The sequence below is a fragment of the Drosophila simulans genome, chromosome 3L, assembly GCF_016746395.2.
Source record: "Drosophila simulans strain w501 chromosome 3L, Prin_Dsim_3.1, whole genome shotgun sequence".
Lineage (NCBI taxonomy): Eukaryota > Metazoa > Arthropoda > Insecta > Diptera > Drosophilidae > Drosophila > Drosophila simulans.
In genome coordinates, this window is record NC_052522.2 from 15893523 (window position 1) to 15908808 (window position 15286).

The following is a 15286-nucleotide window of genomic DNA, read 5'->3' on the forward strand; positions in this document are numbered from 1 at the left end:
CAGTTCTCGTCTGGAATGCTTTTAATGTTTAGTTTGGTTTGCCATGAATGGGTGTACGATTAATTATACGTTTGCCCAAAAATTCCCAACAATTACGTAGTCTGGCTACTGCTTTAGAAAATATATACTCAAACAGAAATAAACAAAAAAGTAAATTGTATTAAGACGAGAGTACATTAACAATTTATCCATTAAATTAGCTAACTTTTACAACAGCGTTTGTAAATATGCCCGTGGCAATCGATTTTTCTTACAAGTAAATAAACAACTGAGACAGCAGTAGTCTGAGTAGAAAGGGATGGGGCGAGGTGAAGAGAAAGAGACAGGACGCTCGGCGCGACAAGCGTCGGCGCTTCCGCTTTGAAGTCACTCTCTCGCCATTGTAATCCAAGTCGTTTTGCCCAAACTCGGCAGCACTTGAAAGATGAAAGCCGAGAATGTTGTTTGCCACACAGCTAGAAAAATAATCCACTCTAAATACCAGTTACGAGTAATCCTTTCATTAAAATGAGTTTTTTTAATTAAGTTATTATTTGTTTTGATATTCAAAGATGATTGTTTCTAATGATTTTGCATCTATTTGTGATACAATATTTTTTTCACTGTATCTTTGAGATGTTTTTTTTGCAAAAAAGTCGTTCAAAGATCGCAGCAATCAAGCCGGCGTCTTGGAATTTCGATCTATCTATGCTAATTGCATTTCATTGAAATTAATGTTGCCGCGTGCAACTTCGAGCAGGGTCAACTCATTTATAAGCGCAGGAAGGGGAAGGGGAGTGCTGCACAGTTAATCTGTCCAAATGTTGCAAGACCATAAATTTCTCGGTAAGCCAAAGAGGCAAAAACAAACGGACAGCAACAAAAGTTAAAATGCCAGACAAACAAAAATGTGTATATGTATGCAATGTGTTTTGTTGGTCTTGCTTTAATTGTATTTCCCTTAGTCTCATTGCACAGTCGAAAGGAACAAACAACAAAGGCATTTGACAATGTTTTCAAATTTATTTTTAAATGAATTTTTAGCAACGCTTTTGTTTTATTTGTTGTTCCTAGCATGACGCGACAATTTGTCTGTCTATTTTTAACAATATCACCGCCGTCTGTCTATCTGGCCGCCTTACTCTTTGGCGCGGTCGGAAAATTGTGTCCGACATTTCGGCTGAACAGAATAACATTTTTTTTTTTTGCTATATACATACATATGTATATATAGTATATATGTATGCAGTGCACATACTCCTCCCCCCTTTCAGCCACCTCAGAGATCATTCATCTGCACGAAAGCGCACAAACAAAAAGGAGAAATGTTTTTCGAGGCCTACATGAGACAGCCAGACATAAAAATACATTTTTGCGGAATTTTATTTTGATTTTTTATGAGCAGGAAAAACAAAAAAAAAAAAGAAACAAAAACAAAAAACACAGGGGAAAGAGTGAATAGAAAGAGAGACCGCCGCCGCTTTTTGTTGTCAAAATTTGAATTTCAAATTTCCACATTTTGGCTGTTAGTTTCGCACGTGGAATTGCTTGGTGTGGCAGGGGCCTCAATCCCCCCGATTTCCACCTCCACCCTCACCTCCCCCCTGCCGCCTGTCTACGGGCATTATCAGCAGACATATAGTTTGGTTCCATTTGTAATCGCTCATTGATTCAGAATTCCGAACTCACAATGCCGAGTTTCCACTGCACGTGTGCGTTTCCATTGCGATTCCATATCGATTCGCGATGGAAGCGGACATAAAAAACTGACACACAGTATATAATATATATATGTATGTACATACATATATACAATATATATATGGCCGGTAGGTATTAACTGAACTATGACGCCATGGGGCGATTGTAAATGGGTTTTTAGCGCTTTGTGGCGGCGCTTTGAAGGGATTTCCTTACCCAGAAAATTATGATGGGCCTTAATTGCTGTCTGGTTGAAAAACTAAAACTCATGTGCCACCAGACAGAAATAATCTTACGTAATATCAGGCGGAAGATAAATATTTGACCTACATTTGCGACGGGGTGCAGCTAGGTGATAGAAGGGGTTGCGGAGCGGGGTTAAAGCAGGGTGTGTGTGCGTGTGTGTGAGTGTGCGAGGGACCGAAAACATTCAAGCAGGAAGTTTCAGCAGGACACAGACACACGCGAAACGCAAATAAATCATTGATGAAGCCAACACACACACACACACACACACACATCTGCACTTGGGGAGCTTCAAGTCATGGGTTCGTGCCACACGAAAATGTAGGCCACAGGCAGCCAGTGGCCCTAAGCTCAACTGGGGTGGGCGTGGCCGCTGGGCGGTTGCCAAGCCGAAAATAAATGTGCACGCAGAAAAAAAATGCAGTGAAAAGAAAAGAAATAACCATAATATAAGATGCTTATTGCTTTTGGTCATTCATCTTGTTTATTATGTTTCTTTTAATATTTTGAAAATTTAGGTTTACTTTTGAGCTAAAGTTAACTTGCAGTTGAATGAATAATTGCTTAAGTGTTATTTACATTTTATAATACACAAATACTGTCATTGAAATAGTAGTGTGCCATTGAATTGATTACCTAATGGCATTCCCCTCTTTTTTTTCTCACTGTGTAAGAAACCCAAGAATGTTGCCTAAGTCATGGGAGTCTGCTGATTGTCGAGACAAATTTCCAAGAAGCGAAAGAGTTTCTGTCGCTTTTTTTCCCCTTTTCTTTTCTTTTCTAGAGCTATCGCGCTATTGTGTGGTTTATTTAGTTGGGGATGGGGCAGCGATATATATGTATGTATGTGTGTAGGGGTAGCATTAGTCAAGTGTCTGGGCCTTTGCTGCACCCAGTAGATCTGCTCCAATGGCTCCACACAGCGATAGCCAGCTTCCGTTTCATTTCTAGGCCTCGACTCGCCTCTTTACGGCCTTATCAGGTGGTGGGCCCCCCTCTCCTCTCCCCGCGCCAGCTCCACCCCTTTGCGAGCGGCATCCGCTGCTGTCTGGCTGTCTGCTGACTGCTCACCATCTACTATATATGTACATATATGCCACACTATACCATACCCTCTACTGACCACACACAAGCACGGAGCACGGAGCACGGAGCGAGTGGCATGACGTGGCACAAGTCAGGGTCGCTCCAAGTAATCGGATACTCCTCTGGCCCAGACATGCTCCACTCGCAGATTCAGCTGAGTTTTCTAGAAGGATACTATGGGACTGGATTAGTTCCTAAACTCCCTGCTTGATATTAAATATTACTGGGTTTATTCTCCCTCCAAAGAAAATGTATTTGCATTTGCTAACAAATTCGTGGTTTAGAACATTATGAAAATCAAATATTAAAGTAAAATATATTATATTATATTATTATATTATATAGGCAACTTGAATTTCATCACATTTTGATGTATTACTTTTAGGGTCGTTTTGGGAATTTCCACTTATCAATATGCTAATTTTTTAATAAAAGAGATTGTGATCAGTCAATTTATAATCAGTGAAATGAAATTTCTTGATTATTAGGACCTATCTGAACAGAACATTCTTTTTGCCAATCTAGCTTGGCTTCTACTTTCAAAACTTGCAAGTCATTGTTACATCCACATGGATAGATTGTACATATACTATTTTATATTATAAAGTGTAAATTTTCCACCTTTCGTTTAAAATTTGTGCTTAATTGCAGGTTTTTAGCCCATTATCTCCGTGCAGTTTAGTTTAATTTCACTTTTAAATCAGCCCTTTTCCTTCCCTCTATACCGACAAATGTACATATATACTATATTTAAATATTTGTTGACTAATCTCGGCTGTCTTCTCATTTCTACATATCGCCAGCTCTGCGAATCTCCTAATCTGTGACTTTTCAGCTGGACTCTTGGGACGTCTTCAAACAATCAGGCAAAGACCGCATGTCAATCGATTAGCGATTTCGCCGCTTGTCTGTCCAGTTTGGAAATAGCGTGTGTTTGTTGTTCCTGTGCAAAACACAAATCTCGATTTGTTGTATACGTATTTTTTGAATGAACAAAGCTGATAAGCTGTTGGGAATGAATGTGTGTAGACTTTAGACAAAAGAAAGCCCCCAAATTCCAGATATTCGGTGAACCTTGTGCGTGTGTGTGTGTCTGTTTTTTTTTTTTATATAGAAACTAACAGAAATTAGCATTTATTAGCCGACGGCGTTGGTGAAGTGAAAATGTATGCAGGCGTCTGGCGGATATCACAAAAAGTTGAGTTCAGATAAGAAAGGAGACGAAACGCAGATCGAAATATACAAATGTACAAGCGAAAACAATGGAAAAGACGACAAATGGCGAAAGGAGGCGAAAAGAAACGAATCCGAAAAGTAGTAACAACAATCGCAGAAACAGTAAAATCGAAGCGAAATAAAACAGCAAATTTCAGACTTCGACCCAGACAACTGGCCGATTTCGATTGGAATGAACTGATGACTATATATGAGGCTTCCAGTCGGCGTGTGTGTGTGTATGTGTGTGTGTGTGAGTAAACTTGATTACGAACTCCAATGATTCGCTCAATTTAAAGGGTATAAATGCGGGAGCTATGAGTCGGGTATGCCTAACTGGTTAGTTAGTTCGTTAATTTGATCTAAGATACATTCTTAAATGAGGCGTATCATGTAATATTCCTTTCTTCCAAGAATCCAAGAAGAATATGGAATTCTTGGAATTCATGCTAAAAGCATCACTTTCAAATTGTTGTTTAACAATTTGTAAAAGATTACGAAAACCTTGTAGTTCGAAATGATTTTTCGCTGAGCTGCGAACACTGAAAATGTTTCTAATTTAAAGCTCGCAATAAAACGTATGTTTTCTCTCGCTACACTTAGTATTTTTTTTTATTTATTATCAACTCAAGGGAGTAAGAGATTGGAAGCCATAACCATAGCCACAACCACTCGACTATTTCACCAATTTTTGGGGGTCAATCAATGAGCAGTCGGCATTGGCGTCGCAACACGTGATTATCTGGCTGGTCATCTCGCTGGCGATTTCCTTATCGAAGTGAGTGCGCTCCCTCTCAATCAGTCGCCGCCCGCCTGCAGCGGGGCTATCCCACCCGATGCCACCCACCTCGCCAGTCGGACTGCTCCACTGCAGCACTATTAATGACCTTGGGGAATGTTGTCGCCCGCCGTTCGTCAGTTGCTGTCCGTTCTCTAATCTCAATGCTCGCTTGCTGTGTGTGTGTGTGTGTGTGTTGGTGGTGCACTCGCAGAAATTAGAATATATTTCAAAAGCTAAGCTCGAATCTATTGGATACACTATCATGTATCTATATAGAACTCAATAGTATCTGTGTGTAAATACAACGAAACCAGAGTGATTTCCCATTTGGAATTAGTATCTCTGAAGTAAGTAAGTATTATTAATCACAGTTATCTGCAATTCCAATTTCCTTTTATGAAATTCTGTGGAAATACCGAAATGCTACAAATTCGAAGAGCTCCCTTCCGGAATTCCATGGGTTCAATTTTTTCGAGTGTGTGGTGTTGCTCCGCTGCTCCGATGTTTGGTGCTGCTGCTGATTCCGTCGTGGTGGTCATGTGGGTGGCGCGGGAAGTGCTGTTGACGTCGTCGGCCCCGTCGGACAGGTGCTCAAGTCCATGGGTTCTATGGGTATCTCTGTTTTATTTTGTGCGCCTGTGTTGTTGGGACGCAAAAACAAAAAAATATAGAGAAAAGCGAGAAGAGACGAGAACTCTGGTGATAAGACCGGCTGCCTGGCTGCCTGGCTCCACCTTTTCTCACACCGTCCAGAAGCCAAAGAAGCGACGCAGAAGCAGGCAGAAGAACCAGACCAGACGCTTGATAAGCGGCCATGGGGCGTATGAGCGATATATTGCGCGACAGGGACGGCGATATGGCAAAAACAAAAGACCTTGATTTAGCCCTATAAATGTATGTGTGCCTGCTTCTGTGTGTGTGTGTGTGTGTGTCCATGTCGTCAGCTGTTTAATTACCTTTCGATTAATTTTCTGGTCAATCGAGCCGCTGTGGCCTGCTTCGCGATTTTCTCATGAACTTTTGTTTTAGTTTTCGTTTCGGTTTAGCGCAAATTTTTGGCATTTTTGTAAACGACTGGGGGCGGTAACTCAAAACATAATAACCATTTTAATGGCCAGCCGTAAAGATGTTCGGAATGTGCCGGCCAAGTGAGTCAAATTTTCCGTGACAACATACGAGGCGTATGCGTAACATTCTTATGCTCTTGGGGGAGGGAGGGGGGTGAATTGCAAATGGGAGAGGGGAAAACCCAAGGTAGGAGGCCATGTGGATGTGTAAAGGTAAGCCAAAGACGACAAAGCAATGGGAACTCTTTTACTTGCACGTGTGTGCGACTGTGGGAATTTCCTACAGTCGGGGAAAAGACTTTAAGATCGATTTCAATGAATATGTAACTCATACCAAACATAATAAAGGAAGATATTTAGGTACTTTTTAGCATTAGAGTATTCAACGTTTTTGTTAAGCAAATATTGACAGTCTAAAACAATTCTCTGTGTTTACACATTTCTTTCCATTGAGAGCTAGTTTCGTATTTATTTTTGTTGTTTTTTTCCTAACTCTAGTTAAATTTGAAGTTAAGCGCTTCTATTGACTTCACCACATCTGTATGTAAAAGGCGAAGAGAAAAAAACTGAGACTGAGCCACATGTGAGGGTCTGTGTGTGTTCCTGACTGTTGGTGTGTGTGGTGTGCGAGCGCGCGTGTGTGCATGTGTGTGGCATAGCCAAGAGGCAATGGCAATAGCAATAGCAATAGCAAAGGAAAAGCAAAAGGCAAGAGCAAAAGCAAAAGAGCTGATGAAGAGCTGGCTTACGCATGGGTTCATTGAACGGAAGTGATTTGCCTACTGCTGTGCGGCAGAGAGGGAGAGAGAGAGAGAGAGGGAGAGGGGCGAGCCACCTAGATAGAGAGGGGAGATACTACACGCGACTTTGACTTGGTTTTGTTCGGTTGTGGTTCCTCCTCTATCAAAACTCCATGGCCCGGGCCTTTTGTCTTCACAGCCATATAGCCATATAGCCATAGCCATAGCCATAGTCAAAGCCAACGCCAAAGTCGGAGCCAAAGCCAAAGCCAAAGAAAAGCCAGAACCTTGCGGCTCCGATAGAGCAGAAAAGATAAAGCTCTTCTGGGAAGTTCTTAGCTTTTTTTCTCAGCCAAAAAACCGTCTTTGCGAGATCTAATCAAAGCTAAGTCAGGCGCTTTGTGTTTCAGGTGAGAAAATCCCGATTTTATGGCGTTCTTTCTAATTAAACTTGAGTTTTTCGCTTTGTTTTGTTAGTAAGAATGGAACAGAGTATGGGGATTTCATAGTCACAAATTCATTTGAAACAAACTTGAAGTCTTCTGTAAATATTTACACTACATTAATGTAAGCAATAAGAACTGTTAGCCTCTTTTTTAATTTTAATGAATCTAGATATTAGAATAGACAGTTTTTATAGCCCCAAATATTCAATTCAATTTATTTAAGTCTTTTTGGATTATTTATTATTAATTATTATGAAACACAGCCCCAAAAGTCTGCCAAAGGCACACCCCAAACCAAATATTTGTTACGTCTGTCTGCCTGACCAGCAAACAATAACTATATATATATGTATTTTCCGGTCCCGCGGCTAATTTATTACAAGATGCTTTATGACAGCCACAAAAAATATTAAAGGGTCTTAAAAGCATTCAAAACCGCTTTAAAACAAATGTTATACGTGCCGTAATACTCTTTCTTCGTATTCCTGTCTTTGGGGAACGGAAATCTTTGGCGAGGGGGTGTGATATCTGTCGTCTGGTTGGAAATAGTGAAAAATACCAGCGCTGATTTCAAAATTTATTGCATTTATGTGGACAGTGGACGGTTTTTGACTGGATTTCGTAGCTCTTCCTACGATTTTTTATTGTTTTTCGCTTGGTTTTTGCGCTGGTATATGAATGTTGACAGGAAGTCGCCGGAATGCGATTTATAGAGAGCAGATTTTGGATGGAATATGAATAGCTTATAATTAGATAGCGCCCACAGTGCGGCTACCGAATATTGGGCACACTTTTGCAGCTCCAAAGTTCAATTACGCTGTGCTTTTATGGCTAATCGGCTTAAAAAAGGTTTTTCCCCAATAAAAAAGTGCTTCGCTCACCTTTTATCGACGTGATACTCGCTATTATTTCGATTTTTTTACTTGTGTATTGGCTTTAACTATATCTTTTAGATTACAATTGATTTAGGAATTGCGCTATGTTGCGGGCATTAATTTCCTAATTTTGTTTAAACTTGCTGATTTTCATTGACACTTTTTGTGACACTTTTTCGTCGAATTTATCTAAGCAACACTTATATACATGGCTCTAATTTCGATTTTAACTTAATTTCCTTCAATTTGTTTATTTTGTTATTTTTGTTGAATTTTTGTTGATGTTATTTCTGCTTTCTGATGCTTGTTGTTATTTTTTCTGCGGCGATTAGGAATGCTTTTGAGTACAGGAACGCTGGCTATGTGTGTGTGTGTGAGTTGAATATGTTGGCTTTGTGTATTTATTTATTATTTGCTGCTGCTTATTTTGCTTCACTTTGTTTGGCTGCTGGTTTGCTCGGTGTAAGAACTCTGGCTTGTTGTCATATTTTTTTGTTGCCGTTTCCTACTGCTTTTCTGGGTGTTTTCTGCTCGAGTTTAAATAATTTTCAGCGCGCACGGAACGAACTAAACCGAAAAGCACGCAAAGTTTCAATGAGCGTAAGCGGAAAAACACACGACTGCGACTCGATATTCCATTGCGATTTCGCGCGTTTCACCTTGACCACAGAGCGAGAGCGGAACGGGTGGCAACGGAACAAAGTTGCCTCTCTCTCTCAATCTCTCTCTCTCTGTCTCTCTTCGTTTTATTTTAATAATTATCGCTGGCGAAAAGCGCAAAACAATTGTTTTCCCTCATACACTAGCATCGAAAGTATGCCAACGCAACAACAACAATGGCGACAGCCATGACGTAACGCCGCCGTGTTGTTGCTAATCCTCCAGTTACTTATTTATTTATTTATTGATTCCCAATAAACTAAGGCACAATCACAAGCACAGCAACACACAAACATTATCCATCCCGCTGTTGTTGTTGTGGTCGATCGCTGGCTTTTTTGTTGCTGTTTTGGCGGCGAACGAAAAAACACACACGTCCGCAGCGTCGGAGAGTTTTTGGCGCTTTGGTGCAAATACAAATACAAATCGGACTCGAACGAAACGGTGGCAAAGAAACAAGTTTTTGGGGTGGCAGAGCGCGCAAGAGAGCGCAGAAGAGAGAAAAAGAGTAGGCGCAAAGAGAAGGAGGTAATTGGAAGTTTATAACCAAAATTACCCCAACTCTTTTGTTGTTCGATGCACAAATGTATTTTAGTAGATATGTTTTTTATACCCGTTACTTGTAGAGTAAAAGGGTATGCTAGATGCGTTTGAAGAGTATGTAACAGGTTGAAGTAAGCGATTCCGATCCTATAAAGCATATACATACATATATTCTGATGTCCGTCTTTCCGTCCGTTTGTTTGTCCGTATAAATTTCGAGATTTTGGGAACTATAAAAACTAAAATTTTAAGATTAGGCAGATACTAGAGACGCTGACGCAGCAACCTTTGATGGCCAAGCTGCTGCCTCACACTCCCACAAGCTGATTAACGGGTATGAGATAGTCGAGAAACTTGACTAGGGATTCCCCCTTTTTTTTATAAAACCTTTTCTCAATATAAACATTACATTTATCTTTAGCTTCAGTTAATCATTTGTATGACTTTAGTTAAGTACTTCATTTTCATATTATTTTAAAAGCATCTTTTAAGTTTTTAAATTATTTTCTTTTATTATTTTTTGTGACGGAAAATAATAATATATTCTAAAAATAACAATTATAAGTGCTTTATTCATTTTTATATATATTTTTTCTATTTATATTTAGTATCAATTAATTTGTTATCTTCGAATTCAATGCTGCTAGCAACTGTTAGAACACTTAAAATTTTAAAATTTTTAATTTGGCATACATTTTTAAGTAGCTTCGTTTATGGGTTTTAAATTATACCCTCTAATTTCGCCTCATATTATGCCCCACAATTTGTATTCACTTTTTCATCTTACTCCACTTGCCACGCTTTTATTTGCGTATAAATATTTATTTCGCTTTTTTTTGTTGTTAAGCTGAATTTCGGTTAGCTCATTGTCACTCGATTTTTTTGCAGTTTTTCTGTTTGCCGACTTGAGCCGCCGTGCAAAGTCCAAGAAATTAAAGTGTCAGACGGTCGGTCGGGGTGGTGGAGCTGCGGGGGGAGGGGCGTTGGCCACCGCACGTTAATTAAATTTATTTATGCAGCTTTATTTCGCCTTTATTTTATTTTTTGTTTGGTTTTATTTTTAATGATATGATTCACATGTGACATTCCTTTGATGATACGCGTTTCGACCTTTTTTTGCGCTCCAATTACTGGGTGATAGTGGGGTATATTACTTGAATGCCCCACCACAAGTGCAATTCAAAGTAATAAATTAAAATTTAAACAATTTGGCCCGCTTGGGATTTGTTGATTCAATTTTAATTAGTTGATGCGAGTGAAGTAATTACGGAGAAATACCATAAGCCTATAATACATAGAGGTAATGAATTTGTAATTTCCGTAATGGGTATCATAAGGTTGATATGCTCTATTGCATAACGGTATTCGGAATTTGATTGATAGAGTATTGGTTTGCATATTTTATTATCCTGCTTCTTAATTTAATGAGGTATGTGCATCAAATTGCAGAGCATTTTAAAATTACTAATTATGCTTACTAGCAGTATTTGTAATAGGTATTTGTATCATATATACTCCACGTTCTACAATCAAAACAGCAATGGGTAGCACATATTGTCTAGATCTGATAGTTGATTTCCATATTGGTGGGCCAGACATTGTTGCTTTGTTTTAAAATAGAAACTTCAAATATATTAGCATGTCTGCGGATTTGTTATTTTGTTGCTGGCTAGCCGGTTGTTGTTAATCGAATGTGTCGTGTCGCTCGTAGTCCCCTCAACCCCCAAACCCCTTCCCCCTGATAATCCCCCCCTTTAACCCCCTGCATTGGCGTGTTCCGCCCCTGCAACTACAGCACCCCCGCTGCGCACTTTTCAGCCGACTGTCGACAGTCGACGACGGCAACAATTGAGACAACTTATCATGAAGTGCTAATTAACATTGTCTGGCCGGGGTCTCTCACGTATGCCGATGTCTGGCGACCTACCTGCGGTTACTAGGAGAAACGCCCACCCGCCCTGCAACGCCGCCCCTCCCCCAACGCCCCACAAACCCCTGCACCACCTCACCCCGCCGGTTGCACCATCGCCAGCACCTATAACCCAACCAAGCGAAGTAAAAACCCGCAATTCACCCAAAACTGGCACTTGGTCGCGTCTCTCGTCTGTGTTTGCTTTTTTTGGCATACAAAGAAATACATTTTTTCTCATTTTTTTCCTACCATGAATATTCCCCAAAAAAAAAAAAAAAAAAATTGGGGAAAAATACATAAAAAAAATAAAAGAATTGTGTACACACACGACGAGACGGAACATTTTTGTTTATGTTGATAATCTAATATGTGCTGACGTATCTTCCCTATTTTTTTTTCTCACTTTTTTTTATAATTTTTTTTTATTTTTGTAAGGGGGGAAGACGATTTGTGGGTCTCAGGTTGGCGATTCGCGGTGGCAAATTGCTTTCTGTTGACTTTTTGGCGGCTGCTTTGAGCCACCTGGCCGTTTGATTCATCGGATTGATCGATTCGATCGCATTGGATCACATAGAATCGATGGGATCGATGCGATCAAGTGATCGTGCCAAGGCTGTGAGCTGTCTGTCTGCATTTATAAATAAATTGTGGCAATTAAATAAATAAAATGGTTGCATATGTATGCATTTTTAATTGTCAGCCAGCGCTGAGGCGGTGCACGTGTCGTATACGTAATACGAGCTAGTGAACAGCCTTTACACCATTACCTCATGCCCCACGGCGATCGATTAAACTTTGTCGCAATTAAAGTTGCTTGATTCCGTGAAACGGAATATTGTAAATTAAACAACGGCAAATTAAAACAAATAAATCACTTATTGAATAGCTTTAATGTTTCCGCTACTTGCAAATAATTTGTTAGCAAACTTTCACTCCTCTTTCACTTTGATAATCTGATCTGATCTATCTGATCATCGCAGACACTTGCTGCCTATCAAATTAGCCAGCTTCTAGGAAACCAAACGAGCAGCATGGTCTTTTATAGGGTTTTGTATAGTGTATCGCCCACATATGTGCAATAATCTGCATGGCAGAGTGTTAGTCATTAACTTGCTATTGTTGTGGCTAATGCAAAAAGACCACTTTTGACTCATTGCGTCCGTTGGCAGGGCGACAACCGACCGATTCCCATTCTGAATGTGATTGTGATGCCTATGTACCTCAGCTCTTTCAGATTTCAGATGCTGCTGTTTTGGCCTGCTGCGATTGTGATAAGCAGACTGTGGCGAGACAACAAAAGACACATCGCAGACCAGTTTGCACTTACTTCACTTGCACCGATGTTGTGATGCGATGGCTCTGCTTTTGATATTTTTAGACACCGCCAGTCAGCCTGCCGTGGCAAAAAAAATAAATAAATATATATATTTATATGTGTAACAAGAAAAGTAAAAAACAAAGGCAAATGGCGTTGGCACATCTCACACACAAATCGCATCGCCTCACATGCTGCCCAGACAATGAGTCTAGTCGGGCATCGGTTCAGATTCAGATTCAGATACAGATACAGATACTGCTGCAGATACAGATACAGATGATGATTGCGAAACACACGACTCTTCACTCGGTTCATTCAAAATTTGCCACAATTGATGAAGCATCGATAAGTTTGCACACGGAAAAAAATTGGGTAGCAAACAAATTATGATCACATTGGCATTATTTATTTTGAAATTTGAGTAGTAAAAAATCAAAGATTTTTAAATGGTATTTTTAATAAGTTTAATTGTGTTTTTATACGACTGCCTAACTATTAACTATAACCATTGAAAACAATGAAATACTTAAACCAAAATTGGGGTTTTAATTGTATCTATTGAAACCCATGAACTACTTAACCCAAAATTGATAATTTTACTGAAATACAATATATATTTATATATAAGCAGTATATTTCCTTCCGTGCATAAAGTTCGATTTATCAATGGATGCAACAGGTACACATACCCCAAAAAGGTTTCTCCGCACTAATGAATTTCCGTTCGCCTTTCTCCGTTCGGAAAGACAGCCAGCTCATTAAGCCCTCCATTGACTGGCTAAAGATGGAACAATGGCCAATACAAAGAGCCCTGTCTCGAATCATAACTCATTGAACTTTTGCCGGCAGCAGCAGCCGCTGAAACATAAAAAGTGTCAATCAGTGACTCTGCTGTGGCAACGATGGCGACGCCTCCAAAGTCCCATTACAATGCCATTTTTATGGACACCGCTGGCGGGGATGCTGCTCCAGCTGGAGCGGAGTGAGCAGCTCCATCTGGAGACGAGGAGTGCAGGAGTAGAAGGAGCAGGAGCAGCAGCAGACTGCAGGGTCGTAAATGTAGTAATAATAGTCGCCGAGGGCCAACGCCAACGTTTGCTAGCTGCGGTCGAGATTTTCTGGGGGTGGGTCGGCGCATCAGTGCACTGAGCGAAAAAAGGTGAAGTGAAATTTTAATAACTATTCTTTTTAAGGAAACTTTTGTTAATTTAGTCGAGTGAAATCTACATATTTGGGCTAAAGTTTTAATGTGAAATTTTAGTCCTAATAAATATGAATAATGTAGATATTACGTATACGCCTAGTTTATTTGAAACATTTTGTAATTATTATTATTTTAGTTATGTTTGATTATTTATTTGTTTTAGTTATTTCTTCATAACTATGAAAGCTTTATAATCCTAGTGAGATGAACTTCATTATTCCATAGATTTTTTCTACAATAAGTAGACCTTTTATTTCGACGAGTTGCAAGGGATTTTCTCTCAGTGTTGTGGTCTCGCTTGTCCATTGGCTGGTGTGGAAAAGCAAGACATAAATGTCTAACATATGCTGAGGATGGCTTTTGGAGTTGGCCGGCGAGGCGACAGGTCTATTACCAAAAGCCTGCTAATGACGGGTTATTGCACGCTTTACCTAAAAGACCACAATCCCTAGCATCACTTAATAGATATAGATATCCATCATGGAGAAGTAAGGTATAGGATTATCAATGGAAATAACCAAACACTTTATTCATTCTTCATTGCTGCAATATAAATCACTGTAAAGTCTAGATGACTTTAATGCATTTAAATTTCGAGTTATTTAGAAAATTATATCAGTCACAGTATGTCCTCAATAAACTGAAAACTAACATTTGTGGCAAATTGGGGCTTTCCATAAAACAGCCAGTCGATGGCCAGTAAATAATCACCCGTGGGCAGGGGAAGTCGCATAAGATCCGTGGTCAAGTACATGTCCCTTACGATAATGTCACCCTTGAAAATGTTAATATAAATATTATAATATATAGATAACTGAATATAAGAACAGACTCACTTGCAGCGGACAGGTGTGATTGACATTGGTAAAGTTCTTGTAAATATTAAAAAGGAAAATACCAAGAGCATCGTAGGGCTTTCGCAGAAATCGACATCCATCGATACGAGTATTAACGAGCCAAGGCCTATAGCCATTCTCCCTTTTAAACATTCGGTAGTGAGAAGTAATATCCTTAGTTGGATGCAGGAAGGTGGCATTGAAATTGAACACAGTCCTATGGCGATTGATCGCCTTCAATCGGCAATGATTGATTCTAACCCAGGTTATATTATAACTGCCGCAAAGGACATTTGTCAGCTTGAAGACGACTGGGCTCTGTGCGTTTTAAGTTATTAATGTATTTTATGAATTCAAAATATTTAACAAAATACCTACACTGGGCTCTAAGATCATTAAGCACAGAATGGTTAACAGAACGACAATTTTTAGGACCGACTTCATGGTTACAAAACTAATAATATACTACCATCAAATACTTTTCATTTATTAATAATGCTATGCCATGATATATTTTTAATTTCATTTTCAACCTCTTTTCAATTTAATCTCTTTTATAGTAATTGTCTTTTAATACGTGGAACATGTTATGTATTAAAAAATCATTTTAAAAGCTGAAATTCGAAATTATGTAATATACTAATTATTACGATTAGGTAAGCTGTTTTTATAGAGTA

The 15286-nt window shown here is 39.4% G+C and overlaps 2 protein-coding genes across 2 annotated transcripts in view; both read right to left on the reverse strand.

The window, feature by feature from the left end:
* Positions 1-15286, reverse strand: part of LOC27207496 (mucin-19) — an 81011-nt gene that overhangs the window by 16183 nt on the left and 49542 nt on the right. The gene's annotated exons all lie outside the window — the stretch shown is intronic.
* LOC6738252 lies at positions 14357-15159 on the reverse strand. Its single transcript, XM_002085028.3, has 3 exons — positions 14988-15159; positions 14610-14927; positions 14357-14548 (listed from the first exon to the last, which is right to left on the reverse strand). The coding sequence occupies exons 1-3, from the start codon at positions 15051-15053 to the stop codon at positions 14393-14395; spliced, it is 540 nt and encodes a 179-aa protein (XP_002085064.1). The 5' UTR covers positions 15054-15159; the 3' UTR covers positions 14357-14392.